The sequence below is a fragment of the Rousettus aegyptiacus genome, unplaced genomic scaffold (genome assembly GCF_014176215.1).
Source record: "Rousettus aegyptiacus isolate mRouAeg1 unplaced genomic scaffold, mRouAeg1.p scaffold_m13_p_2, whole genome shotgun sequence".
Classification (NCBI taxonomy): Eukaryota; Metazoa; Chordata; class Mammalia; order Chiroptera; family Pteropodidae; genus Rousettus; species Rousettus aegyptiacus.
Genome location: NW_023416295.1, coordinates 146,851,651 through 146,879,346, shown reverse-complemented (window position 1 = coordinate 146,879,346; position 27,696 = coordinate 146,851,651). Strand labels below are relative to the sequence as shown.

The window sequence follows — 27,696 nt, the reverse complement described above, 5'->3', positions numbered from 1 at the left end:
ATATGAAAACATATAAAGCTATTTTAGATGAGCTGTGCTGCACCAGCCACAAAAGTAGTAGTCAGAGATATTGTTAAATAACTTGATAATGTCCAAAACTTTTAATTAAAGTAATGTTACAGCTGAATATTGTAAAATCTTACATACATTTTTCTTTTCAAGTCAAGAAGTGATTAGGTAAAAGGAAGAGGCAAATACTTCTTTGTAGTTAATTGGATGGAGGAGGTGAACAAGAGAGTACAAAGAATGAATGGAATGAGAGATATGATCTGGTAGATGATGCCATGGTAGACTTTGGAGTTAAACAAACTTTATTTGGAATCACAGTTCTACCACTTACGAAGCGTATGAACTTGGGCAAGTTATAGCTTCTATGAGGTTCAAAATCCTCATCTGTAAAATGGAGATAATAATATCTACACTAGAGCAATACTCTAAGGATTTAATGAGATAATATATTTAAAGCACCTAGCAGATCATAGATACCTCTATCTTCACCCCCCCCCCCGCCCCCTTCCATGGGAAACCAGGGAGGGGTAAAGAAGGTTGTGGTAGCTTCTTAAAATCAACTTTGGCTGAAAGAAAAGTTGTGAGGGATGTGAAGGGAATCAGGTACTAACCAAACTCAGTATCTGCTAAGGCCAGGTCAGACACACAAGAGATAGGCAGGATAAGATATCTGTAGGATGGAACTCCTAGGAGTTCCTAGGAAATATCTGCCAAGAATCACTCAACCCCAAGTACAGAGGAAAAAGTGACTTTTGTAAAGTTAAACAGAAAGAGAAGAGTTCCTGGGAACATAAAGGATTAGCTTCTGTAGGTTAATTTTTAAGTCTAAAGTTCCCCAATCCAAACTGTTGGACGGAATATTTGATCTTAGATCTTATAATCGTGGTATCTTTTCACCCCACCTAAAAAGCAATTCTGAGCTAAACCCTCCTATGGGCCAAAGAGTAAATCTGAGGCACTTGGGTTTCTGCTGAACATGTCAGGTCACCTACCTAATAGAACCGCTGAAAAGTATTGGATCTTGCAGAATAATTGAAAGTCTAGAACGTAGTGTGTGCAGTGGTAATTTTGAAATGTCTATTCCATCAATGACAATCTTTCCTGTTAAAGAGAACAAAAATGACAAGCATGTAGTAAAATCACAAGTAAAATAATATTTGTTTATTAATCGAAAGTACTTTCCTAGTTCAGGGTTGAAATTCAGAAGATAAAGTTTTGCATTTAAGTATCAAAAAATCATTTATGTCTCAAAAAATATACATTTCAGTAACATTTTCTCTTTCTTATGTATTTTCTCCTAAAGAGATTTTTTCTATTTTTATTCAATTTATGTGGTTCATACAAACCCAAAGTACTTCCCCCCCACCTCTTCGTGGGTCTTCATTCTTCCAATGTTCCTTTATCCTGGTTTCCTGCTTTATTTTCTTTCACGGGCTATTCTATATATATTTCCTAATCTTTTTTATTGTCTCTCTCCCTCAACTAGAATATTAGCTCCTTGAAGACAAGGATTTTGGTCTGTCTTATTTACTTTTATATTCATTGAACAGTATAGTACATTACAAAAGTGAAAGTAAATTCTATGACGCAGATGTCAAATTTAAAGAATTTCTCAACAGTGTACATAGACCTAGAGAGGCTTGTGCAATCTTGATGCCCATTTCTCGACTTGAGAGATTTATTTTATTATATCACTTTGGGGAAAAACAATATAACCCAAGAGATGAGAGTGCTAGGTAAAGAACGGCCACTGGAGTCTTTTTTTCCAGCTGGCTTTACATTTGAGAGCAGGAAAGGTGATTAGCTTAAACTTTCTTTCAGGAATAATATATTATGTATTAAAATCTTAATAGCCTAATACTATTAAAAAGAGAACAAGTCATTGATAGTCCATACGGGGCCTTATATGATGTTTCTGGACTCATGAAGATCAAGCTAATCCAATATGTTCAGTCAAAATCACAGTTTTTAATGAAATGTGTCAATCAATTGTCTTTGGATCATGTAACTGATTTATAATGCAAATCCATACTGGAAATCCTTAAAGCATCGATGTATTATAACTAGCCATGGAAAGAGCAAGCTGATGATGCAGCAGCAGATACCTACTCTGTTCCTGAATCTAAACCCTAAAGAGACTGCATTATCACAGTTCAACTTCATGTTCATAAACTGAATTCTTTATATCATAGAGCTATTCTGTACAATAAATTAAATAACATAAACTGTCAAGTACAATAAAAATGTAAAGTACTATCATCATCATTATAATCATTACAGATAATAATAGTAAACACTTACCGAAGCTGACGGACAGGTACATTATTAGATCCCTGTTTATTCAAGATGGCTTATGAGCTGGCCTATTTATAGGCCACTTGATAGACTAAATAACATGACATTTTTTTTAAAGCAAAGATTAAATTATTTCTGTGTCATACTTTTTATAATTTTATGGATGAATAAATATTTTTGTATATTGTCAACATGTACATGGCACTTTACAGCAAAGGTTGCTTCCTCAGAAAATATTTGACATCATTAAACAATGTTATCAAGGAGATGATGGTAAGGGTCATACAGCAATATTTAAAAAAGAAAAATTACTTATCTCCTTGTAGAGATATATTTTTAGTTTGTGGGAAATAAGACTGTCTTTCTTTCTCTTCCTTCCTCTTGAAATGCTACCACTTTCTACCGCTATTCAAAATGGGTGGCTTTGTTTTTTATTTTACCAGTTTACTAGAATTCTTTAATAACAATTTTTAGAACTGAGTTTTGGGTTGATAATTTTATTTCCCTAATTCTACATTTTTTTTTTTTTTTTTTTTTTTTTTACTTCTGGACTGTTTATATGGGATACCTGCCTCAATCCATGGGCCGTAGGACATTAAGTCTTTATAAATATTTGATTTTCATTTCTGCAGGATTAGGTAAGTTGATGGATGTTGCATTTTTTAAAGGGAAAGCACCACATGGCCAATGAAAATACTGAGTTAGTAACTCACCATCAAAGATATCCACCATTCTGAAAAATGCCAGAGATAATGATGACTTCCCACTGCCAGTGCGACCACAGATGCCCACCTAAAAAGCAACTATCACTCAGAGAGAAGACTCAGACACATGACAGAAAATGGGCAAAAGTATTTCTAACTTAGACAAGATACCATGTGCAAAACACAATTCTATTTAAATACTTAACAATAATATCATTATTCTTTTTATAGATCTCCTTTGAGAATGATCATTATTAATTTAAAAACATGAAGTTCTCACCGAATCTTCGGTGATTCCATTCTACTCTTTTTATTTCTATGCGATTGTGTTGTTTTTTCATTGTGGCTTAATGTTTGTATTTAGTATATTGTAGATCAGTAAATATTTCATTTTATCTTAAAAGTAACGATTTTATCAGAAGTAGAATGAGTCCATTTTTTTTCTGCACATAACTAAAATAAATAATTCTAAAACTAGAGCTAGCACAAATGCAAAAGTTCTCAAGGGGCTGTCTGTTACGGCTATGAGAGCCAGAAATTTTGAAAAGCCTGCCTTTTGTTGGCTTTCCTGATTTTCATAGAAGACTAATGAAAGTCAATACAACTTAGAGAACATGTCTTTTATCCTGACCCTATCTCTCCTTTGTTCATTTATGTAGATAATTTGACTTGCAAAGGGTGGGGAATATTATGTGAGCCTAGAAAAATATACTTAGTTGGGATATCTGAAGAATTTAGGTGGTAATAAAGTGGTTCCATCAGAAGGTTTGTATGAAGTAAATGAATGACAGTGAATTCATACCTTTTGCCCAGGTTTGATGTAAGCCTTGACGTGTTTAAGAACAGGTTTCAGATTATTTTCATATCTGACACACAGATCATGAATCTTGATTTCCCCTTCCTGTGGCCAATGTTCTGGAACTTGAGAAGGATCTGGTGCATAGGGTAGGAGAAAACAGAGGGTAAGGTGGGGGAAACACATATATACTTATATATATTTATACATTCAAACATGTAAATTATTTTCTAAATTTAAATTAATATTTAATGAAGTTCTATATTTTTTAAACTAAAATTACAGTCAGAGTAAAGGCTGCTTGATAAATAACTTTTAAAATACTTTTTGTATTTATTTTTGGAGCATTCAACAGCATCATGTCTCTTCAGCATTCCATCACTCAACTCTATTCAAGATAAAATTGATTCATTTGTTCAGTCAGTCAGTCATCAAACCTTTGAATGTTTAAAATGTGAGGGGTTTTGTACAAGGTGTTAGGAAAATGGAGATGAAAGATGCCTCAAGGTGCTCATTGTGTCCTAGGGGAAACATACAAGTGAGTCAGCGTCTACAATTCTGCATGGAGAGTCACATGAGGGAGGCCAACCTAAGGTGTTCTGAGAGCACAGAAAGGGGTAATCCTCCCAGGAAGGTTTCAAGAAGAGATGGTGCCTGGGATGAGTCTTAAAAGATAAGGCATGGGGGAAATTTCTTTCAAATATACACAGAAAGAAGAACAAAAATAAAAAGAAAGCATGGTCTGTTGGCATAGGCAGAGCAAAAGGTGTATAGGTGAATGATGATAGATGAGGCTAGGTAGGTGGGCAAGGGTTGAAAGGTCTACTGGTCTGAGCTAAGTTATCTGTGTTTGGTGCTTAAAGAGCTGGATAGCTATTGGAGGATTTAGGCAAAGGAATGCATTTTAAGCATGAGACTTGGAGTTAAGAGAGATTATTCTGTATTGAATTTCTTACCAATTTAGTTCCAACAAAGCTGAGAATCTCAGTATTTTAAGATCCAAGTTTCTTGACATCTAAGTTAATAAGGTCTTGGGCAAGAAAATACAATAGTTCATAGTTTGGGGTGATAATTAATGTAATAAAGTCCAAATATTATTATGATTCCTTTTAAATATTACTAAATAATATCTTTTTGGATTCTGGTTGCATTTAAGACTTTTCAGGCCTAAAAAGTCTTTTCATCTCAGGTGTACCTAATTAAGCAAAGTCAAGATGAGAGAGGAGTCTGCATGCTGAAGTGGAGAGCAAAAATAAAAATGACAATGTCTGACACACCACTAATATTCAAATAAAATACACATTTAAATGAAACAAAATAATATTCCAAACAATACCCATGGTGCCTTCATAGTTCTCAGACTCCATAGTCAAGAAACTGTTTACTTTCTTCACTGCCCCCATCTGGACCTCCAGGTCAGCTAAATTCCTCACAACCCAATTCAAATAGTTGGTTATCTACATAAGGAAAGAAAAAAAGAAAGAAAAAAAGAACACATGTAAAATGAAGTATCAATTTTTGCAATCACTGGATATTTGGAGACAGAATGACTTTGGCAGTTTGTGTACATCATGTGTTATAATTCATTAATGCCGCAGAAGATCAGAGACCAGAGAGGATGCCATGGGATAAAGTGTGCAAAGAAGGTGTCTGTTCTTCTTCAAGGGTCCTCAAATGTCAACTGTTTCATGAAGTCCTGATTTCACTACACAAAGAATAGCGGTTATGTATATTCACACTCATTTTAGTGTCCCCAAATGGGTTGTGAGACACTCGGGACAGGAATCTCAAGAAACCTTGCGGGTGCTCTGACCATAGGGTCTGAGGAGTTTCTAAAAACTGGTTCACAATAACAGAAATGAATCCAGGCTATCCTAAAATGCTGGTTTGGGTTCATATCTACTAATATTTTCAAATGTCATCTTGTTACGAATTTCAAATTTATCCTCTAACAGCCATGAGTAAGAGTTGATAATAACTTTAGAAAGTACTCCAACACTGCACAAAAAGAGAGATTTTCATCCATACCTACCGTAAGTGCATACAGAAGTCCTAAACCCACCAATCCGGAATTGGAAGACCCACTAATAGATGCAATAGATGCAGTGAGGACAATGCAAGCCCCCAGATAATCCTAAAAAGAAGGGAGACAAAAATGTTAAAATATTTTTTCCAAGTTCTTACAGCAAAATCACAATCAAGTTAGGTGATTGCTAAGAGAATACACGTCACTCCTTGTATGGCCTGCTAAGAAGAAGCCTACCTAAGTTATGAAAAATTGCGACTCAGAATATTCAGGCTGAAATGGGAGTGATGCAATGCTTTCATTATATCTATGCAGATATGGGTTCAGAGATTAAATAACTTGCCAGAAATTAAGCTGAAATTTATAGCACAACCAGGATCAGACATGAGGTTTCTTTTTTTCCCCTTTCTACTTCATTGAGTTGCCAGACAAGCAATTATTTTTGGACTTGATTTACCACCCTTAAATTTCATGTGTGTTTATGTCAGGGTTGCGTAGCTTCCTCATTCCCTAAAGCTCTTGCAGAAATTTGCCTCTGGTTAACCCGTTGAAATTCGTATCTGAATTTTCTGTCAGAGTCTGGACATGAAATCTCCAGATTCCAGGTAAATAAGAATAAGGGTTATATTTGCTCAAAAATTAGAAGTGTGGGCATGTCTTAGAGTATCTGAATTGTCCATGACTCAATGATAAACTCTTGCAAAATTTAAAAAATTCAGGAGTACTATAAACTCAAATGCAAGGCAGGCCACATCTGTCCATTTTTTAACAACCTCTTCCTTCCCCATTTCCCAGCATTCTTAGATATTCTTATGACTTTTCATTTGAAAAAAAAAATCTTAAAATTTATCATGCTGATGTGTCACACGTCCCAGAGGTAGGTAGAATTTCAGGCATGAGTAATTTCTAGAATTACGTCAAGTCTGATCTCACTGGTAATGGCCTTCTCTAGCTAGACACATTTCTGATCCCTCAAAAACAAAAAACAAAATAACAAAACAAAACTAGTAACTAGGGGATAACATTTTAATGATAGTAATGGAATGCTTAACATTCCATAACTTCAAAGAATGAAGTTTCTCAAATCAGTTCACATGTGTGCATTTCTGCCTCTTTTTAAAACAGTTCCAAAGATCAAACTTTGGGGAGCAATCAATGATCCCAGCCTTGGAATCAGAGATTAGGGTCGAATGCTGGCTTTGCCAATTACCTGTTAGTGAGCTTAGACAAGTAACTTAAACCCCGATGAGACTCAGCTTCTTCTTCGAAAAATAAAAATGATACGTAATTCACAGGATTTTGAAAGGAATAAAACATTAAATACCAGTTACATTTCCCTACCTCTATGTGTCAGGATGTCTTCTTTCCGTTGGATGATTTCCAAATGTTTGAAGCAAGCTTAAAAGTTTGTGTGCATTGTAAAACATCAAAGTTAAACAGGCACTAAAATTTAATTCCATAAGAATTCCAATAATATATACCAAGAATAAAGGAAGAAATCATGCAGTTAATCCCTTAAAGTAATAAATTTCACAGTAGTAAATATCCCTTCGATTGCTTCTTCTGATGCAACCATTTTTTTAATAACGTGTCATATCCCAATCAGATAGTTCTTCCTCTTTTTCTCTTTATTTGAAGCAACAACCACATGTTTGGAGAATCTAACCAGTTTGGACTGCTTTTTTATATTTTATAAATGCCAACATGCTCCCAAAACTCTTTAAAATATTTACAGCAATATAAATTCTTCCTTCCAGCCTTCTTGTATAAAGTTAGTACTTTCAAGATCATGTTATACATTTGTTATTTTCATATTATTTTTTCTAAATAAACTCAAAGTTTTTGTGATAATTCCCAGAAGTTAGTTCCAGAGGATACTTCTAGCAAAGTACTTCTGGCTTGATATAAGGAATATGCCATTAGACTTCTGAGAAATTTCTGTGGGCAATGTATACATTAAGGATTTGAAGTAAGGCACTTCTTTTATTAATCTCTATTTCCACGTCCTCCCAGCTGACTTTGTTGGGATGAACAGCCTCATTCATTCATTCACGCATTCATCCATCCATTCATCCATCTACCACTCATCTATCATCTATCCATTCATTCATTCATCATCTATCTATTAATTCATTCATACATTGTTTTAAAAGTATATCAATTTATAAATTCCCTGTTTAGAGCTATCAATGCTTTCCTATTTTACTTACAGTAAATTCAGACTCTGATGAATTACAAAGTCTTATATGATATAATATCTGAATCCTAGACCCTACCTACTGTGACCTTATCAGACAATCCTTTTCTGATTCTTCACTCTGCTCCAACCATGCTGTTTTTCCTGTTCTGTGTTAAAGAGAAAACCACAGGCCTAAAATGGCATCACTCATACTAAAAGTCTGTGATACCAGATACCAAACCTAGATTTAATACCTGATCTAATTGCAGTTTCAACCTCTCCCAGAAACATAATCTTAATCAACTAGTCTGAAATTTTCTGGTCAAGCACCAGTAAGGTAATCCATCACATGATTATCCCAACCCATCTCTCTCTATCCAAACCTTCACTCCCTCCCCCGCCAATAAAATGAGGCAATCTGCATGATAAAAGCCTTTTCCATTCTCTGTTCTCTTCCTCCCAAAGGAAAGGTGTCTCAGGCACCAAAAGAATCCTTTTTTTTCTTTTATTAATAGCTCTCTTGCCCCACCCATCTTCCTATAAATGCCTTCCATTTTGTACAACTCCTAGAGCACTCTCTGAGTTGCTAGAGAGGATGCTGCCTGATTCTCGAATCACTTAATACTGCCATTAGATCTTCAAAATTTACTCAGCTAATTTTTTTTTTGTTTTGTTTTACACCTACAGCACCTGGTCTTCCTAGGTGGTCTCCCATCCAAGTACTAACCAGGCCCAACCCTGCTTAGATTCTGAGATCAGATGAGATCAGAGTGTTCAGGGTGGCACGGCCATTTGTTTTTTAACATCAGGAACACATCAACCTCATTTTGGCCAATAACTCTACCTGAAATTTTTGTACCATAGGACTCTGACACCAGGTTCCTTCTCAACACTTAAGGGTCAACTCAAATATAACCTCTTTGGAGAAGCAGTCTTTTCGTGGCCCCACTCCCAGCTCTGAAGCTGTTCTCTATCCCATTGCCTTATTTTACACCACACATTTAGAGTTATTTGAAATTATGGTATTTGCCTATTTGTCTACATGGTCATTGTCAGTCTACTCTCACTAGAATTGAAGTTCCATGAGAAGGGAGTCTTTACCTGAATATTTACCACTGTTATCTCCAGTAACAGGAATAAGGCTAAGTACATTGTAATTCTTTATGGAATAAGTGACTGGGTAAATTCATCCCTTCATAAAACAGTCACTGAATTTTTATATGAGCCAAATATCTTCTAAATCAAGACTTCTGAATTTTAAAGAATTCTTATGAATCATTTGGTTCTCCTCCAATCTCTTTTCCAGACTTTAAGAGTTGAACATGTAAAAGCATTATAAGGATGTGCTTTTGATAAGGTGGGAAGTTCATAAAAAGTTTTACTTTTAATCTCCCACTTTGACCTGTAATCTGATTGTCTTCTATAGAGCTCTGCTATGCATAAGTGTTAAGGGTTCTTTGCTTTTCTAAAGTGAAAAACACTTTTACTTTAAGCCACGAACTTCATCATTCGGTTTAAAATTATTATTTTTTTACTATTTCCATTGTGCAGGAAAAATTCATAAAATTCTATGTTCTATGTTACAAACAGCAGATATGAATAGGACTGGAACAGAACAAGGCCACATTTGAGATACTGAAACAGCAAAATAATCATTGAGTCTAAATAAATGAAAATTAGACTATAGGCTTAATATCAATATTATAAAAGAAATGCAACATATTATGTACTCGATCTCTTTCTCTTTCTGTTAAATTTAGTTTACTATGGAATCTTTATATCCTGGATTCATCCATTATATAGAAGTAAATGACAGATTCAATTAGATGATAATTCTAACTATTTTCTAAAAAGTTAAATGGTAATTCTGGTAACAGATAGGTAGCCTTATCTTGGCAATAGAGCCAGCAGGAGAAGTGAAAACAGATGAAGGGAGAAAGGAAAACAGCTGATCAATAAATTACAGTCAATGTATACTTTCTGGATCTCTTTCACATGGCTAGTGTTTTCAAAATTACTTGTGAAGTTTTTAATATGATCATCAGACATTATTGTTTTTACTATTAGTGCAGTAAGTAAAATATGCTGAATTTTATATATAAGAATATATAATGTTTTCACGCTTCAACAATAAGGCATAGCCTTTGAAATACATTTATAACAATTTTTTTTCAGGAGAAAATCCATTTTCGAAATCTATAGTCTACTAAATTCATGTAGATATGAGAGCTTAAAAGCCAATATGTTTGTAGTTCAGTATCTGTAACAGAGTTATTTTATTTATCATAAAAATATTCTTTATCCTTTTTTTTTAGAAAGTGCTAATTGTATTGTCTTTTGGTTATACTAATTAGATACTTTTCAGTTCACTCCTGGATTACTACCAGTGCTCAAAAACATTTTTTCCAAGACAATGGAAAACTTTTGAGGAATATGATCAGAATTTTACCCTGATCTGCATAAGAAAAAAAGATCTTTGTGCAAGACGTTTATAAAAAAATTTCATAGCAATATTACTAGATTCTAATCATTTCTCTTCAAATAGTATAGGACTATAGAAGTGTGAAATTGATAGATAACATGAGAGCTTATTAGCTTCCCATTTTCTACTTCCTTTACCATTAAACTTAATAAGTTTAATGAATTACAAAGTGACCCTATAGTTACACCTTCTTTTCTTTTCTCTGCAAACATGTGAACAGCAAAATGGCTTAAAAGCAATAAATTAATAAAATAGAAGCAGATGGTCTGAATAATGTACACACAGGAGAGCAAATACTTAGGAATCACTTAGCGGCATTTATTCTACTGCTAAGGCCTTACATATCCTAACCAATCAATTCAATGAAAAAAAATCTATGGTCAAAAGAGTATAATGACGTAAGAGATTCAATTTAGAAAACAGAAGTTAGTACATATGCAAATTACTCACTCAATGAGGGCCCAAGTACAAGACATTTTATCTATACCATGATAAATTGTAACTTCTATCGAGTTTTTGAATTCCATACTCCCCTCCAGTAAAGGAAGCCTTTGATTCCCATGTCAAAAGCAAGGCCTCTTGTCAGATTTCTAGTGATTCCATAACATCTATCTATATAAGAGATTATAGTAAAAGTTTTAATTATCTCTAAAACAGGCCTGTGAAAAGTTAATAGCAACATAATCTCTCTCCTTCACATAGTCCTTTGAAGCCTATGATACCAGTGCATGTCTGGAAGAATATATTAGAGCCTCCAAAACAAGATAAGGGGACACCTGTTTTGTGTGGAGTTAGGATCACATAAAAAAGTTTTGCACTGTTTCACAAAACATACTCTTGTGTAACCTCATCCTGAAAACTATTTTTACTTTAGCCTGTTGATTCTGAACTTTTTTTTTTTTTTTTTGGCTTCCTGATGTAAATTTTCTTTTATCCCTCTCACCACACAGCAGGACAAAGCTTTGGAAAGACAGCCTTTAGATAGAGTTACACAATTTCTGCAAATGGAAACACCAATGCCAAAGAACTGGAACTGTTTAGTGGAAAGGGACGAAGAGAAAACGCTGTGCTGAACAAAAGAACATAGCAGCATTCAAAGGTTAGAACGTAGTGACACACTGCGCACAACTGTGGCCCACTTCACTTGGCACCCAGAGCAAAAACACTCCCATCTGTTGCCAAAGCCAAAGCAACCTGGGTGGTCTTAGTCTAACTACTTTTTAACCCGCCAAATTATTTTATTCCTTTAGACTCTTGTCCATTATTGATTTGAGTATGTTTTGACCTTTATATTTCTTTCCCAATTCAAAATGAATATGGTAGGCAGAGCTAAATCATCCATGGGGAAAGCTGTTACCTAGAGAAAGGTAATAACTTGTGACTGTCTTAACTCTTACCAAGAAAGAAGGGAAAGTCATGTATTAAAAATTAAATAAATAAATTAGGTAAGAAACAACAGTTGGATGGAGCTCAGGGATCTTCCCAAATGCAACACAAAATGTTTCTACGCTGCTTTCCCTCCCTTCCTTCTTGAGATTTTCTGTCCATAGAATTAATTCAGTGGCATCACTTTGGAGAGTTAGACATGAAGATGAAGAGAATGGGAAGAAAAAAAAATAGCGACAGAAAGCTATAAGTTTTCTCTTCTTTCTCACTATTAAGGTGATGAGTCCAAGAGTTAGAATTCTTGAAATCCCTAGATTCCTGCTCGCCTCTTCTGACTCAACCCTCCTTGTACCAATTTAGTTGTGTTTCTGCTCTGGAAACTCCATGAATATTTGATATAAGCAGATATTTTTGTTAACTTACTTTGTAATGTGGCAAAGGGGGTTGTGTTAATACTGCAGATAAGATCAATACAGATTCACTGGCCCACATAAAAGTTTTCATTACTTATTTTTTTTAAATGACTTATAAGACAGAGTATGTCCAGCTGTGGGATTCAGAGATTAGTTCACACCCTAGTCTCTAAGGTCCTGTATCTCAGCATTCATATTTCAGACACAAGATTCATTTATTTCAAACTGAAATGTATCTCCAGTTATGTGAACACATTCTCAGGAGCACAGTAGTAATGAGGTCAGTTACATGCATACAGTTGGGAGAAAGGTTATTTCTTAATAAGAGTCATTTACTTAATTTATTCAACTCCTATGTTTTTGGATCATATTTATATCTAACTAAATATTTTAATGTTGTAATATTCCAATTATTCTAGTCTTAACAAAAACTCTCAATGTACTCAGAAGACCAGAAAGAGAGTGAATCTGACTGGTTTGAAATTGTATCTCTGGAATTGTCCAAAGGTGTGTGCGTGTGTGTGTCTGTGTGTCTGTGTGTCTGTGTGTGTGTGCATGTATACCCCCATAAAACTTAATGGCACTTAAATGCAATTGACAAGGGAGACAAACCATACACAAAGGACTTCAGACTTTGACTTCTGTCAGCAGATATGCCTGAAACTGCAATAAATCAACCAGCTTCTTACCAAAATTTACTTTTATTCATAGGAACTAGAAGCAGAGGATTTCTTCACTTTTTGTATTTGTTTAAGGGAGAGTTCTGGCAGTGAAACTAGATAGCAAAACTTGGAAAGATTCTAATACTCAGAAAAGAAAGAAAAGACATAACAACAAAGGTATTATAAGGTAACAGAATGAATGGCAGATTGTGTACTTCCTGTTGAAAATATCAATATTTTCTTTAGGTTTCTACAAGTGAAACTAGAATTCTTTTATTTCAGGCAGGTCTGACTGCCTATCATGTGGGGGTTAAAGTTGTGGGTTGTGAGGCAAACTAAACTAACTCATTCTGAATCTGGCTGCTGTTCTATTCTAACTTTTCCTGACCTTCCCTTTTTTGGCAGTCTGAAGGTTCTAATATTCATATTCTGGCTATGAGAACAGAACATATGGTTTGCGTGAAGATTCTTGTTAAACACTTGTCCATTAACCTGACAGTAGGAAGTGCTAAAGAGCAAAAACAGGAGTGAGGTCAGACTCCCACCTCAACTCCACAGCAAACACACTTACCCACTGAAAAGCATACTTGATCTTCAAGTTTTGGAAAATCACATACGAAGGTAACTATTGACATTTTCCCCTTATGATTTCAGACACTCTTTGATTAAGCAATTTAATCATTAATTCTGTTACTTAGATATGATTTTCTTTTCCTTAGAGAAAACAGATTTAAACAAATATGCAAACAAACAGAAGTTTAAAAAAAGAATTTAGGGTCTGGCCAGGATCTAGAAATAATGTTTTGGTTCTGTTGTAAATCCTAAGTAACATTTCATCGGCCTTTATGTTTTCTATAGGTAATTCAGAATACATTTTGCCGAGCCCTGCAACTACCAGAAAAAAATTTCTTATCAACAACTAATACTTATATCTAAAATTTGTGAAATATAATTGCATTATGTTCTGAATAGTTTCCACATAATAACTAATATAGTGGTAAAGAGTCTCTGTAAACTAGTGAACAATCATGATAACTAAATTTCACACAGATCCCATATCAGCCTGTATCAATCACTCTGTATCCATCCATCAACAACTCAGACTTTAACTTGGGCGCTTTCATTTCAACCTTATTAAATTCTCTTTACCATCTGCCCTCTCTGGTCTATTGAGTTTTGAAAGAAAGATGGCATATGGCAGAGATACTTAATCGGTGGAAGTGAGTGTCTTACAATAGTACAGATCAACCTTCTTTTCCTTTCACAAATGGATAGATAATTATTTTTTTAAAAAGATTACAGACGACTCATCACCACCAAAGTAGCTTATTCATACTGTGGATCAAACTACAATCGACCCCTAAATGCTGTAGCGATTAGGGGTGCCAACCCTCTGCATGGTTGAAAATCTATGTATAACTTGTTCCTGCCCCCAAACTTTACTAATAGCCCTCCGTTGATCAAATGAAGTCTTACCAATAACATAAACAGCCAATTAACACATATTTTATGTTATAGGTATATACTATATTCTTGCGATAAACTAAAAGAAAATAAAATGTTATTAAGAAAATCATAAAGAAGAGAAAATGCACTTATGGTATTTACTGAAAAAAATACACATGTAAGTGGACCCACACAGTTCAAACCTGTGTTATTCAAGAGTCAATCGTATATGCCTTTCCCTCCAGGAACTTGTGTCTCACCTATCTCCTACTTTATACTCCAGTTGGTTGATTTATAAACCACTTACCAAAGCAGGTACTGTTCCCATCCATCCATCCATCCATCCATCCATCCATCCATCCATCCATCCATCCATTTATCCATCTATCCATCCATCCATATAAAGGACATTTGTTGACTGCATTTTCTAAGAGACTTATATTATTATTTTAATCCTAATAGCCTTATGAGGAATATAGTCTTATTCTTATTTTATAGATGACGAACTGGGACACAAATAAATTAACTTGCTAGACCAAGTCTATAAATGCCAATGCTTGTGCCCATTCTCCTACTTCATACGGGTCAGAAGAAGGCAGGAGATGATTAATTGCAGGTTTTGTTGTTGTTGTTGTTGTTGTTGTTGTTGTTGTTGTTGTTGTTTTTATATTTTGTGCTAAAATGATCTCCCACTGGCTTAAAACATAGAAAGTTATCATCTCTTCCAGGGCTGTCAACCTCAGTGAAGGAAATGAGTACATCTATTCACTTGTCAAATTTGCTCTTTTGAAAAATATTGAAGTTATACAAATATTTGCCATTCCATTAACTTATGTAATCTAGGACAAATGAACACAAAATGAATTTTTACTTTTGGGGCTATTTGTTTTGCCATTAGCTAAAACATTATGACAAATTTCATCTGTAATATAAACAAACCTGAGTTATTTTTTAAGTCCAGAAAATGTGAAGTTAGAGCTAAATCTCAGTAGAAGACTAATTTTTACAATTGTCTCCCTCTTTGCATTATGCCTCTTCTCTGTTTGGCTTCCATTTCGAAATCATGAAATGAACGTACCGTTCTGACCTCTAGCCATCTGTTTGCAGCTGAGAGAAATAAGTAGGCAATGTTGTTTGTGTCGGTCAATTCCAGCATACGTTGCTTAAATCTGGTTTCATGCCTGTAGAAAATGAAAATATTGTAATGTTAGCCACACAACAGGAGAAATAATAAGAAACAGTCACACTTACTACTACACTATTTACTCAACGGAGTGACGAACTGATGGGATGAAATGACTAATAAATGTCTCCCACTTCAAAGTAAAGGTCAGCTGCTACTGCTCTGTGGTACTCTCAGTAGAGATGGTGTGGCCAGTGTTTCCTTCATTTCTCAAACCTCTGCTATGGAAAAGAATCTTTCTGATGACAAAGACCTATTGATCATTTCATAAACTTCCACAGAATTATTGTAGCCATGGAAGCCAAGCATGACCTCTGTTGCAAGGGCCTTACACAAACCAGAATAAGTTATACATAAATGCAAAATGTCCTACCTACTTTTTATTCCATTTATCTTACTTTTCCAAATGGCATGGTTAGAATTGGGTGGGAGGTACTGGATGAGAAACAGGGAAAACAGGAAACTGTGCATTTGTGGCAGGCAAATATAGACTTTAAAATTTCTCTTTTTGCCTGGTATTTCTGGGAACTAAAAAAGGAAACTGGGGTGACATGAAATAAAAGATGGAGGTCCTTTGAGATGAAGGTTGATTCACTCTCTGCAGCCACAGCTGGTCTTACATGTGTAGTGTTTGTAAGGAATAGCTAAATTTCATCCAACGGGCCAGCAGAGATTCCTGTTTGACAAAAGACTGCTCCAAGTTTCCCCAAAATGTTCAAATCAATTTGTAAAACTTTATAATAAACCATCTCTATGTTGAAGAATGAAGAAGTCTGGGTGGGGTGTTCAATTGGCACATGAAACCATCCATACAGGCCAATATAAAGCAGATACTTGATATTTGTCCAATCAATCTGATCACTCCAATATGCCAAACCAGATAAATCAGATAATTGAGTCAGACAGTAACATCTGATCTAAAATAATCAAAAGATTTAGCAATCAGAGCCAAATAATGACCTCACTTTGAGTTATGTAGCCTTGACCCAAATGCCAGGCACAGGAGGACCTGTGCTGAACGGCAACACACGGGGACGGGACTAAGCAGACCTCAGAATGTGCCTCCCCTCATGATGACCCTATTATAGATGAATAGAGTGAATATTTAAAAGGTAGAATAGTTCATAGGGCCATAGGATTTACTGAGATAGTATATGAACTGTAAAGAGATATATCCACGCTAAAGGCCATTCTTTCTGTACTTGCAATGTTAGGCAGATTTTCATCCATTCAGAAACATTTAGCAAGCACCAACTCTAAATGAGACATTAGAATATACATGTACACAAGACATGACTTCGGCCCTTAAGGAGCCCACTGTTTGTGTAGGAGGTAAGCAAGGTATTAAAAGTAAAGATGGTGCAACACAAAAGTGAGTTATAATGGCCCTATGCACAAAATGCTACATAAACATAAAGAAAGGGGATGATTTACACTGACCAGAGGATCAGAATGGCAGGCAATGGGGTGGAAGGTGGGGAGATTTCAAAGAGGACTGGGAGGATGGTCTGGGTGAGGTTTTAAGGGATGAGCTGAATTTTTCAGGAGAACAAGAGAAGACAAAGCATTGGCAGTAAGGGAAATAGCTTGAGCAAGGGCACAGAAATAAGGAAACTCCAAATTTTCGGGGGCTCAAGACAGGGTCTTCTCCCTAGAGGACTGTGGTGATGGAAAGATCGGAGGTAGGGCCAGATGGACCAAAGCCAGTGGACTACATTTGAGATGAATATCTAACACTTCATCCTGATAAAGTGTTTTGTCTGGGACTCTTCTCACTCTTCCTTTAGTTTTGGGATATTGTTTCAGATACAGTCTTAAAGAGTTCGTAAATGGATCTGGCAACAGTCTGAAGCAACAGTGAGAGGGGAGGGGTAGAAATGCAGTGAACATTCTTTCTGTGTGTTTCTATTTGGCAAGAAACCTTCTGTTTTCCTAATGGAAACTTTGACACACTCAGTCTGTATCTTTTTATCCACATCCAGCTCATCTTCTGAACATTCTTAGACCTTTATTCTGTCAGACAAAAAATAATAGGAAAGGTCATTGAAATCTCAGTCTAATTTAGCTGTGATACTTTCATGGTAAACTACTTGAGGGAGCTGACTGCTGCATGTGAGTACACCATGAACTCTGAATGCAGGGGAGGAAAAGCAGCCTAATCAGTAAATATGAACTTTCCAAAAGAGATGAAGACTCTGGGGACTCTGGGTAGTCTAAAAGAAAGGAAGAAATGGATGGAAAAGAATGTATTTGATTCTTCGCCACAAGTTCCAAACATCACGATTCTAGAATTTTATTCATGGTAGTAGGACCATTCCCACATTTTAAAACTAACTTTGGTTCAAAATTGTTGATATTTGTGGTACTTCATATTTAATTTAAAAATGAACCCTGGAAGATCTCAATCGGGATGAGTATGATGCAGGTACTTTTACATAAAAGTTAGGTTCTCTTTTGTTACTTCCAATCATAATTCAAGCCTTGAAAGTTAACATGTACTATATTATGTTCTTAAAGAGACCTGAACTTTCTTGAGGTAAAATTAGGAATGGTCATGCTAAATTCTGCTCATGTGTCTGCTGAAGAAGGTAAATGAAAAGTCTAAGTTTTAACTCTTGGCAAGTTCCTCTTTCATTCTAACCCATCCTCATTTCCTTCAAGATGCTTTAACCGATTCTGGTCTTCATCACTTTCAGAAAATGACCTTGCCTGTTCTTCAAGGAGAAAATAGAGGCTGTTACATATTGAACTCATCAACTTCCTGTTGATCCACCTACTGTTTTGCCTGCATCCCGTCACTGCTTGCCCCCCACCTACCACATTATCCTATCTACTTTATCTGTGGTATTCATCTGGGGTGGAAATGAAGGAGTATGTTTCCATAGTCTTTATATACCCACAGTAAGAGCAATACCTAGCATGTGTTCAATACTCAAATAAATTAACTCAAAAGGACTCGTTTGGTGAAAAATGTAATCTTTAACATGGTCATTGCTGGCTACTATTAAATATAAATTTTGTCTTACTATCTATATTCAATGTCAATAAATAATTTTTTCATCTCCAATAATATACCAATGCAGAAAATATGAATGCTTCATGATGAAACCTATGCAGATTTATGTAAAAATTCTGTGGTACATGTTGGGGATGTTTGTATTCTTATATTATATTTTTGACTCAATTATATATACAATAATATAAATATTTCTTAGGTTAGAAAAATCTCTGATTGAAATCAATACACACTTGCATTTAGGATTGCAGAAAGATATAATACTTTAAGATGTCGAATTTCTAGATTAAATGAAATACTTAGTTATGCCACCTTATTTTCTGATTTACTTGAACAGGGAAAACAGGATCAGGTAATTTTTTGAGTGTTACATAAACACTCTTGATCAAAATCAATTTCCCTATTTCACAGGTGAGGAAACTGAGGCTAGAGAATTTAAAAGATTGGTCTAAATTATACAGCTAGTATTTTCCCAATATGGTGTTTCATTTTTTTTATTATTATTAAAATTTCAGGTGATTAAACTCTAACTCTGATCACTTATTATTGTCTAATTTTCTTACTTTTAATCTAGAACACCACCAAAGACATAGGGATATCCAAAAAAAAAAAAATAGTAGCAATTATCAGGTATTTGTAGATAGATATTTGTTGAGAATTCAATTGCCTAATCAACAAAATGAACACATGTTTACTCACCTAAATGCCCGAATGGTGGTGAGTCCTTCAGCTGTTTCTGAAAAGTGGCAAAGCAGAGGGAGCTGGGTACTATCATCGAGTTCCTGGAGGTCCCTAGAACAGAGAGGAGTGCAAAAATAAACTCCACATGACTTAAGCTCGAAGACCACCATGTTCATTCTAAATTAAGGTTATTATTTGTCGTTGCAACTATTTTTGACTACCGCCCAATTAATAAAAACTTCAACAACTTACAATCTGAAGAGGAAGAAAAGGAAAAATACATAATGAATATGGGTCTGGGCTGAATGTAAGGTGTTATATAAAAATATCAGTTTTGTATAACAGCTATAGGGACACAGAAGAATGAGCAATTAACTCATATATAGGAGATAGATAATACACATTTTTTTGAGCAGGTAGAATTTAGGCCAAACTTTAAACATGAGGAGGGTTTCAGCCAAAAAAAATAAAAAGTAGTACACTCCAGCTAAGAGAACAAGAACAAGCACAGAAGACTAAGGAACCTGGCAAGTTCGATTTGGCTGGTGCCCAGAATCCTTTGGGGGTGTTGTAGTGGGAAAGGCTATCTAAGTGATGGGTGGGACTAGATTGTAGAGGATCCTGGGATGCTGGGGGAAAAAATCACTGAAGACTAGAAATAAAATGATCAGAGCTGAGCTTAAGCAACATAGGTTGTGAGACAGTGTAAAGAATGATAGAAAAAGAATGGGTTAGGATAGTCTTTAGAAGAGATGTTTTTAAAGTTCTGAATTACTATGATTTTGGTAGGATTTAAAACAAGGTGAGGACTATGAGACAGCCTACTAGAAGTAGCTTTCTAAACTGCTACAGTCAATTAGTTGTAGCAAGGTGAATAAGGGAAAAGAGTCAAATATGGCTTGGTTGTTGCTTAGCAGACCTGGAAAATGACAGTGCTATTTACTATTCACCAGGGTGGGGGACCCAGAATAAAGCTATCTGACGAAAAAGATAGTAAGTCTGGCTTTGGCCACAATGAAATTGAATCCCTACCTTTATGGGACTTCCATTCACAGGTCCCCCAAGGAAATACATATGTAGTTATATAAAAAGTTCAATGAATGTTTGGTAGACCAACGCCTGAATCTGACTCTTTTCATAAAGATGAACACTCATGATGACTTTTCTTAAAATCACATAAGCTAGTGTTTCTGGAAGATAGGCTTAGAGTTATACCACATATTTCAATATATTCCTTTTTTCTTTTCAGTCTTGTTTTCTGTCCTTCTCTAGGTCATTGGGTGGAGGGAATTAGAGTAGCAGCATGGATATTCACCTGCCAGAGTCAACTGAACTGATTACACTGTTACATAATCTTCACCAATCAATTTAGACCATTCTGGTCTGCCTGTGTAGTCCCACAAACAAAAGCAAAGTCTTTTTTGATTTTCTAAAATGGATTTCGTCACTTCAGAAACTGCAGATGAGGGGAGAAGAGAGGAAAGGAGAATGAATATGAAGGAATGTGAATAGTCTGCTATTTTTAAACTTAGAACTAAGTGGCTATTTGTAACTTTGACATAAGCGACAGATGGTTACTACCTTGAGGTTTGTAGTGAACGGAAAAAATTAGAAAGGAGAGATCTTTGTTTATAGGATAGTATTTTGCAAAAACAAAAAGGTACGGGTACAGCTTGATCTTGTATTCTTCTAAGTAGGAAACACTTACTTACAGAGTTAACCACACATTAGATCTTTGATTTTAGATATCCAAAATTTTATGGTATTTCCTGTCCCCCACTTGAATTCTCTTTGGTGTTTACAAGATGGTCTGTTAAATTGCCCAACTTTCCAAAATGGGTGAGTAGTTCAGAGCCTCAGCATATAGAAGGGTTTTTTTTTATATGTGAGATTTAAAATCATGGTCGTGTTTGCTAGCTTTCAGAGAATTTCAAATACTGGTTTATAATCCATTGTCAATGTTAAATTAATTCTTTAAAAATGATCAACCTCTCTATATGTTAGTCACCAATGCTATAATGAACAGAAATCACAATTCAACATAGTGGACCAGGATCATTTGCCTACCTTTTGCACTCAATTTGTATTGTTACAGGGCAAAAACAGGTCCAAATAAGTGTGTGATTAAAGTAAGATATGACTATTTAATTTAGTGGTGAGAAGGAAAGGATAGGTTTGGAAACAGCCAGTGGAAATGAAATAACTAAACCTTTTTTCCCCTCTTACAAGTGTCAGTAATAATACCAGAAGAAATGAAAGAATGAATTTGATGACTAGCCTCTCCCTTTTGGTTTGAATTTGCTATAAGAAAAAGGTACGAAAAAGCAGTTTAGATTTTATATAGATCCCTAACATTTGAAAGACCTTAATTCTTGGCCTTAGGGAGAAACAATTATACTCTTTAAATTAAGAAATGTCATAATAGCTATATTCAGAGATTCCCATCTATACTCTTGCCTTTTTTTTTGTTATCTTTCCTGATTTTTCTTCATCTTCCCTGCACTAGTCCTATTAAATATTTTTAGTTTACTGAATAAACTTAATATCTGTCTTCCTATTCCAGCACTCAATTCTAGTACTCAAAACATGTATAAAGTAAGGGTTACTTTATATATGTTTTATCTTCCCAAGAGACTTTAAGTTTCTTGACAATGGCTCTTGTCATGTTGATTTCTTTATCTGCCACATGGTTTATACAATTATTTGCAACACAGAAAATGCTTAATAAGTGTTTATTGAAATAAATTGATTATTGCAATGATATAGCATTTACTGAACAATTTATAGTAGGGCTTCAAAGTTAAACTGGAAATTCAAAACAACTGGTACTATATTTCATTTAACTATTTAACATATTGGCAAATGAGAAATACTATATTAATAGAAGAATTTAAAATTTATGGCTGTCATTTATTTGGCTAGATATTCAAGTGCATGTTTAATGATCCAATCTCTTAAAGTTACACCATTCCTATCAGACATACAAGATTATCTACTTTTACAGTCATCATTTTGATTTATCTTTTTTAACCTTTTTTATTTCTATTGTTTTCTTTTACAGAATGTATTTTAAGCATTTAAAAATAATTTTCTCTCCACTTGTGGAATAAAATTTTAAATCACCTATCCCTTGAGACTGTGTTTGATTTCATAAATTTTCTGTTGATCTATTGTTCAGAAAAAGGACTGTGGAATGGAAAATTTAGCACAGTCTGTGGACTCAAAACTCAATACATCAATCCACATGTTAATATACGTTCAGGACTATGTAAGGTTCAGAAAATCAGTTACAGAAACAATTGGAATAGATCTCTAAATAAAACATAATATCAGGATAGGTTTCATCATGTTAAAAATAGGTTGCATTTCCAAATTCCATGCCTGATCTTGAAAAATACTGCAGCACATCTGGATTAGAGCAAATCAAATATACAGGCTTTGGAAGACGAATAGAACATTGTTTTACTTACTTAGAGGCCACTCGAAAGTATTTCTGGATAAAATAAAAGGCGACCCCAAGAGGCACAAGAGCAACCAGGAACACAGGAGTAGCATAAGAAATCATGCCGATGGCAGACAGGCAGAGCAGTGTTGAGCGAGTAAGAGATTCCAAAGTTGGAGGGATGTGCTATCAAGAACGAAGTTTGAAAGGAAAACGTTTCATATCAAATATTGGTTACAATTCAATAAAATGTTTATTTTATATTAATATTTTATATTAAGGTTTCATAGTTACAAAAGTAGTATATAAACATTTTTGTGGTAAGCAATTCTTCACTCCTTCAATGTCTCTCGCTTCCCATAGTTTCTTTATCCATCTATCTGCCTATCTACTTATCATCAGCCAGTTATCTATCTACCTATTTATCTTGAGGATTTTAAATAAATGACACTATACTATAAATCTTATTTATCCATGTGCTTGCTTTATTTTACTGAACCAGACAGACTATAAATCTTCCCATGCCACTACATACAAATCTTTTTTCTTTTTAATGGCTTCATTGTATTAAAAAACATATTTAGTTATTCTTCTACTGTAAGACAAAGTAATTTTTGTAATTGCTTGCTCATATCCTTTGCAGGTTTTTAATTGGATTACCTTCTTTATTAATTTTTAGATATTCTTTATATATTATGGATGTTTATCTTCTTTATATATGTTGTCAGTTTTTCTCCCAATTAATCTATTATATTTTAAATTTGTCTTTGATGCTTTTAGCTCAATAGAAGTTTAAATTTTTATACAGTAATTCCTCTTGGCCTTTTCCATTATTGTTTCTGAGCTTCGTGTCTTACTTAAAAAAATCCTTTTGTACTCTCAAATTCTAGAACTCCTCTCCTATGATTTATTTTGTAGTTTATATTTCCATATGGCCATCTTAATTCCATATGTCTTTGCTTTGTATTATAAAGATAGCTAATTATCCCAACATCCTTTATTGAAAAAACAATCCTTTTCTTATTAAATCAGTAGTACCACATTTATCTTATGTCAAATCTCTATAATGCTGGTGTTTTTGAATTTTCCATTTTGTTCTTTTGATCTACTTGTTTTCTGTGATCACCAGTGTTTGAATTTTATTGTATTTTTTGGGTATTTGGTAGGAGAATTTTCTCTCTCTATACAGATATTTATGATTTCCAGGATCATTGGGTCTGCTTATGTTAGGTTCATTTCTATTTTTACAATTTTGTTACAGATGAAATTTATTTTTTAGTTTTTTAATTGATGTAAAGTTATTACTTTGATATCATATGTCTTATGCAGATACTTTGCTGAACTTTGTAATTGGTTCTTTATTATATTATTTTTTTTTGAACTCTCCAGGTGGCAATCATATCATCTTCCAAATAATTACTGTCTCCTCTTTTCCAATATGTATTCTTTATGAGGCATTTTAGGTACAGAGTGAACTGACACCAAAATTTTTCAGCATATTTTTTAGTCAGCAGAGTACATCAAACATTCTTTTTCTAAACTGAGGATAACATAGGTGTTCCTAAGGCCACTCTGGAAAATCAGAAAAGGCAAGGGCTGCATTTAATGGATTCTTTTCTTAATTATCCTAAGGAATCTGTTCTTAGGAGTGATTCAATTTCAGAGGCTGAGGTCTTTAATTTCAGGACAAACTTCTAGAGGCCTAAGGATCTAAGACTAAACTGGGCACCCTTAGAATATTTCTAAAATATCATGCCACCTAAAACTTCTTTCAGTCAAGAGCCAATCTAATAAAAGTGAAGGACATCTAAGCCTAGCATTGCATCCTTTACTTCTGGGAGACACTCTGAATCAATATTAAACTTTTAAGAACTTTACTTGAATGGAGATACAACATTGAACAAAATCATTCCTTTTTATTTTTTAAAAAATGAAATGTTAGCTTATTCTTTGCTGTTTCTTTTGATACATGCTGCTTCTCTAAGCATTCTCTTGGACATGAATAAATTATTTCGAATTAAGGTTTTCCCTAAAGAATTTTTTCTAGAAATAATTTACGCACATAATATTGATATAAATGCAAATAAGATTTCGTTTAAGTTTTAGATATCCATTATTGTTAACAGGAATCCTGGTTTATCTCAAGATGTTATTAAGCTTACACTGAGAAATTTATTTTTGAACTTGGAAGTTAGTCGGCACTTACCTGATCAATGATATTTGTATCAGCTGAAAAGCGGTTGAGAATCAGTCCCAGGGGTGTGGTATCAAAGAATCTAGGCAATAAACAGATTGGAATGTAGGATAATACTAAACTATGTGGAACCTGACCACTATTAATGGACAACTTGGAGTCATGAAAATGAGAAAGTCCCTATTCATTTGCTCAAGAACTGAATAAGTTCTTTAAAATGTCATATTTCACTTAAACTTAAAAATATATGTTTTTATGATTTTATGTGTGAGAGTAATAACTACTTTTTTACCTTATTGGTCCAAGAATTATCTTATTGAGGAGATTGTGGTGAAGATTTTTGGCAGCTGTAAGACCCATCCATTCTACAGTGAGAGATGTAACAAGGCAGAGGAAAATACCTGCTCCACAAAGTATGCTAAATCCAGCCACATAGTAGGTCTAAGAAACAACCAACACAAAAAGCACATATGGAATTATCATTTGAGTTTTTTCTCACTAGAACACCAAATATCAAAGTCAGGCAATATTATCAGCTTATATCAATTTAAACAGTTGAAAGAATGCAGATTTTGGAGACTCGAGGGCAGTAACCCTAGCATAAGGCTAGGGCCACGTCCCCATTTGCTATCTTCACTCTCTTTCAAGGTTTGCATAAGGACAGGTAAAGCTTAGAGTCTGTTTTCAGGTTTGAAATAGTCTTGGCTCTCTATATTGCAGAGTTCATTCTTTCTATACATAATCTCAACACGAACAGCTAATTCATGGTATAGGTAGTTAAAATCAAATACCATCAGAACAACAACAAAAGTTTCCATGTGTATATTACATATGCATACACACACATGCACACATATATATCATATGTATATGAATCCCCTGAATCCAAATTCAAATATTATTTTTAGGTGTTTCTTATAATAAACTTTAAAAAATATAAGTGAAAACAGATTCCATTTGGACAGTTTATTCTATTTTAGGTCCTATTCTAAGTAGCTTACTGAGTCACTACAAAAGTCCTATGACATTTGGGTTATTAGTATTTCACTAGATAAAAGAGTAGGTATCTCTGTTAATCTCAACATTTCCTAGATGATTTAAAAACAGAACCCACTGCACCTGGTCAGCTTTTCCAGTATTGTTTATACTGTACTCTGATGTCCATGTGGCCAGCCAATAGTCTATAGCTACGATGACTGAATGCTTCAAAAGCTTAGAGAAAATCATCAAGAAGAGCAAAAAGAATCCTCCAGAAGTGAGGTACCGCCAACAGGTCTTCCATGGCATTTTAGTCCTGAGCCTCATTACAGTGGACATGTTGTCATCTTCATCTTCCTCCTCTTCTTCTTCTGCATTCAAAACACTTATTTAGGCTTCAGATAGGCAATAGGTAGATAGAATTTGTATTATCCCACAAAAAAGCATGTAACAATTTCCCTCAAATTTATGGAAATGCAAGTATTAGTCTTATAAAATTTAAATGCTCTCATCAGGGAAAACCTCATTAAAAAATCGGCAAAAATGAATAATTGAATGAATAAATAAGTGATTTAGTGAAAAAAATAATCATAAAATCTATGTCTGGATGACATAATTTGCTGATTTAGTTATTACACACCAAATTAACTAGAAGTATAGACTAGAAGTTTACTAAGTTACTGAAAGAATGGCGTTGCCAATAAAACCGCATAAGTTGGCTTGAAAATATTTACATGTAAATCTCTAAATTGTTTGTCCATAGCCCAAGAGGGCAAAATCCATGCTATGTATGGCCCATTTTCGATGCGATCATGGCAGAGCATGGTCAAGGAGACACCTTCCAAGGGGCAAAACCAGGAGCCACAGAGGACGGTGGGCAGAGAGTTCCTCTAAGATGCTTAAATCATCTGGAAACTCCAAGGTGGCAATATAGCTACCTTAAGAATATATTCCATTACAAGAACAGGGAATTTTGGCATTTGACCAGCAAAATTTGATCATTTCTATAGCCCAGCGACTATTGTGCATTTCCCATCCTTTCCTTTTCCAAAGGCATTTTCACCGCAGTTCTCCTATATGTGCTCCACTGTATATTGATAAGATTGTGGGTAGAAAGGACAGACAACTTGTCTTTGGTTTATAGATTATCAGACCACAGAAATCTAAATATGGATACAATGGAAAGAATGAGCGTCACCAAGGATCCTAGTATTTAGGCTGGATGCAGTAAATGAACAGGTCTCATAGAAGCTCTCTTTCAGTAAGGGTGGGTTCAATGTGTGAGAAAGACAAGACTTGAAATTTGCATAATCAAAGAGGTAGACTGTTAGCTGTCTCCCCAGTATCCATTTCCTGTTTCCATATTAATTGAAATTTCAACTTGCTTATGACTGTCCAGCTAAAGACAACATTCCTTTACTTTCTCAGTACCTAATCTGTCCACATGATGAACTTGCCAATAAGTAGTAGTAACAATATGTGCAGCTACTTTCATTCTTCTCTGGTGGCTTGAACTGACATACTGATAGGACCAAAAGCAGAAACCTAGTAGATAATATGTACCATATGGGCAATTTCACATAGATTACCTCATTTTACTCTGTAAGGAAAGTACTTTTATCTTATTTCATACTTGAGAAAATGAATAAACACAGAAAGCCCAGGGCAGAGTCAACATCTCAAATGGTATACTCATCATGGGAACACTGGAAAGTGTAGATGGTCATGACTCCACTTTCAGTGTGCATTACAAATCACTGGTTTAGAATTCTAGAGGCTGATCCCATCACCTTAAAAGCATTTT

At 34.7% G+C, this 27,696-nt stretch overlaps 1 protein-coding gene and 1 pseudogene across 7 annotated transcripts in view; both read right to left on the bottom strand.

Annotated features, from left to right (window-relative positions):
• ABCC9 (ATP binding cassette subfamily C member 9) overlaps nucleotides 1–27,696 on the bottom strand; it is a 113,718-nt gene that overhangs the window by 9,938 nt on the left and 76,084 nt on the right. For all 7 annotated transcript variants that reach the window (XM_016140494.2, XM_016140493.2, XM_016140499.2 and 4 more), the window contains 11 exons: nucleotides 26,034–26,263; nucleotides 25,207–25,355; nucleotides 24,927–24,996; nucleotides 22,749–22,906; nucleotides 19,297–19,389; nucleotides 15,477–15,579; nucleotides 5,837–5,938; nucleotides 5,141–5,261; nucleotides 3,811–3,941; nucleotides 3,018–3,096; nucleotides 1,002–1,110 (listed from right to left, as the gene is read on the bottom strand). In XM_016140494.2, the coding sequence (XP_015995980.2) occupies nucleotides 1,002–1,110; nucleotides 3,018–3,096; nucleotides 3,811–3,941; nucleotides 5,141–5,261; nucleotides 5,837–5,938; nucleotides 15,477–15,579; nucleotides 19,297–19,389; nucleotides 22,749–22,906; nucleotides 24,927–24,996; nucleotides 25,207–25,355; nucleotides 26,034–26,263 (1,345 nt within the window). The remainder of the gene's footprint in view (nucleotides 1–1,001; nucleotides 1,111–3,017; nucleotides 3,097–3,810; nucleotides 3,942–5,140; nucleotides 5,262–5,836; nucleotides 5,939–15,476; nucleotides 15,580–19,296; nucleotides 19,390–22,748; nucleotides 22,907–24,926; nucleotides 24,997–25,206; nucleotides 25,356–26,033; nucleotides 26,264–27,696) is intronic.
• On the bottom strand, nucleotides 8,688–8,805 carry LOC118614454 (annotated as a pseudogene).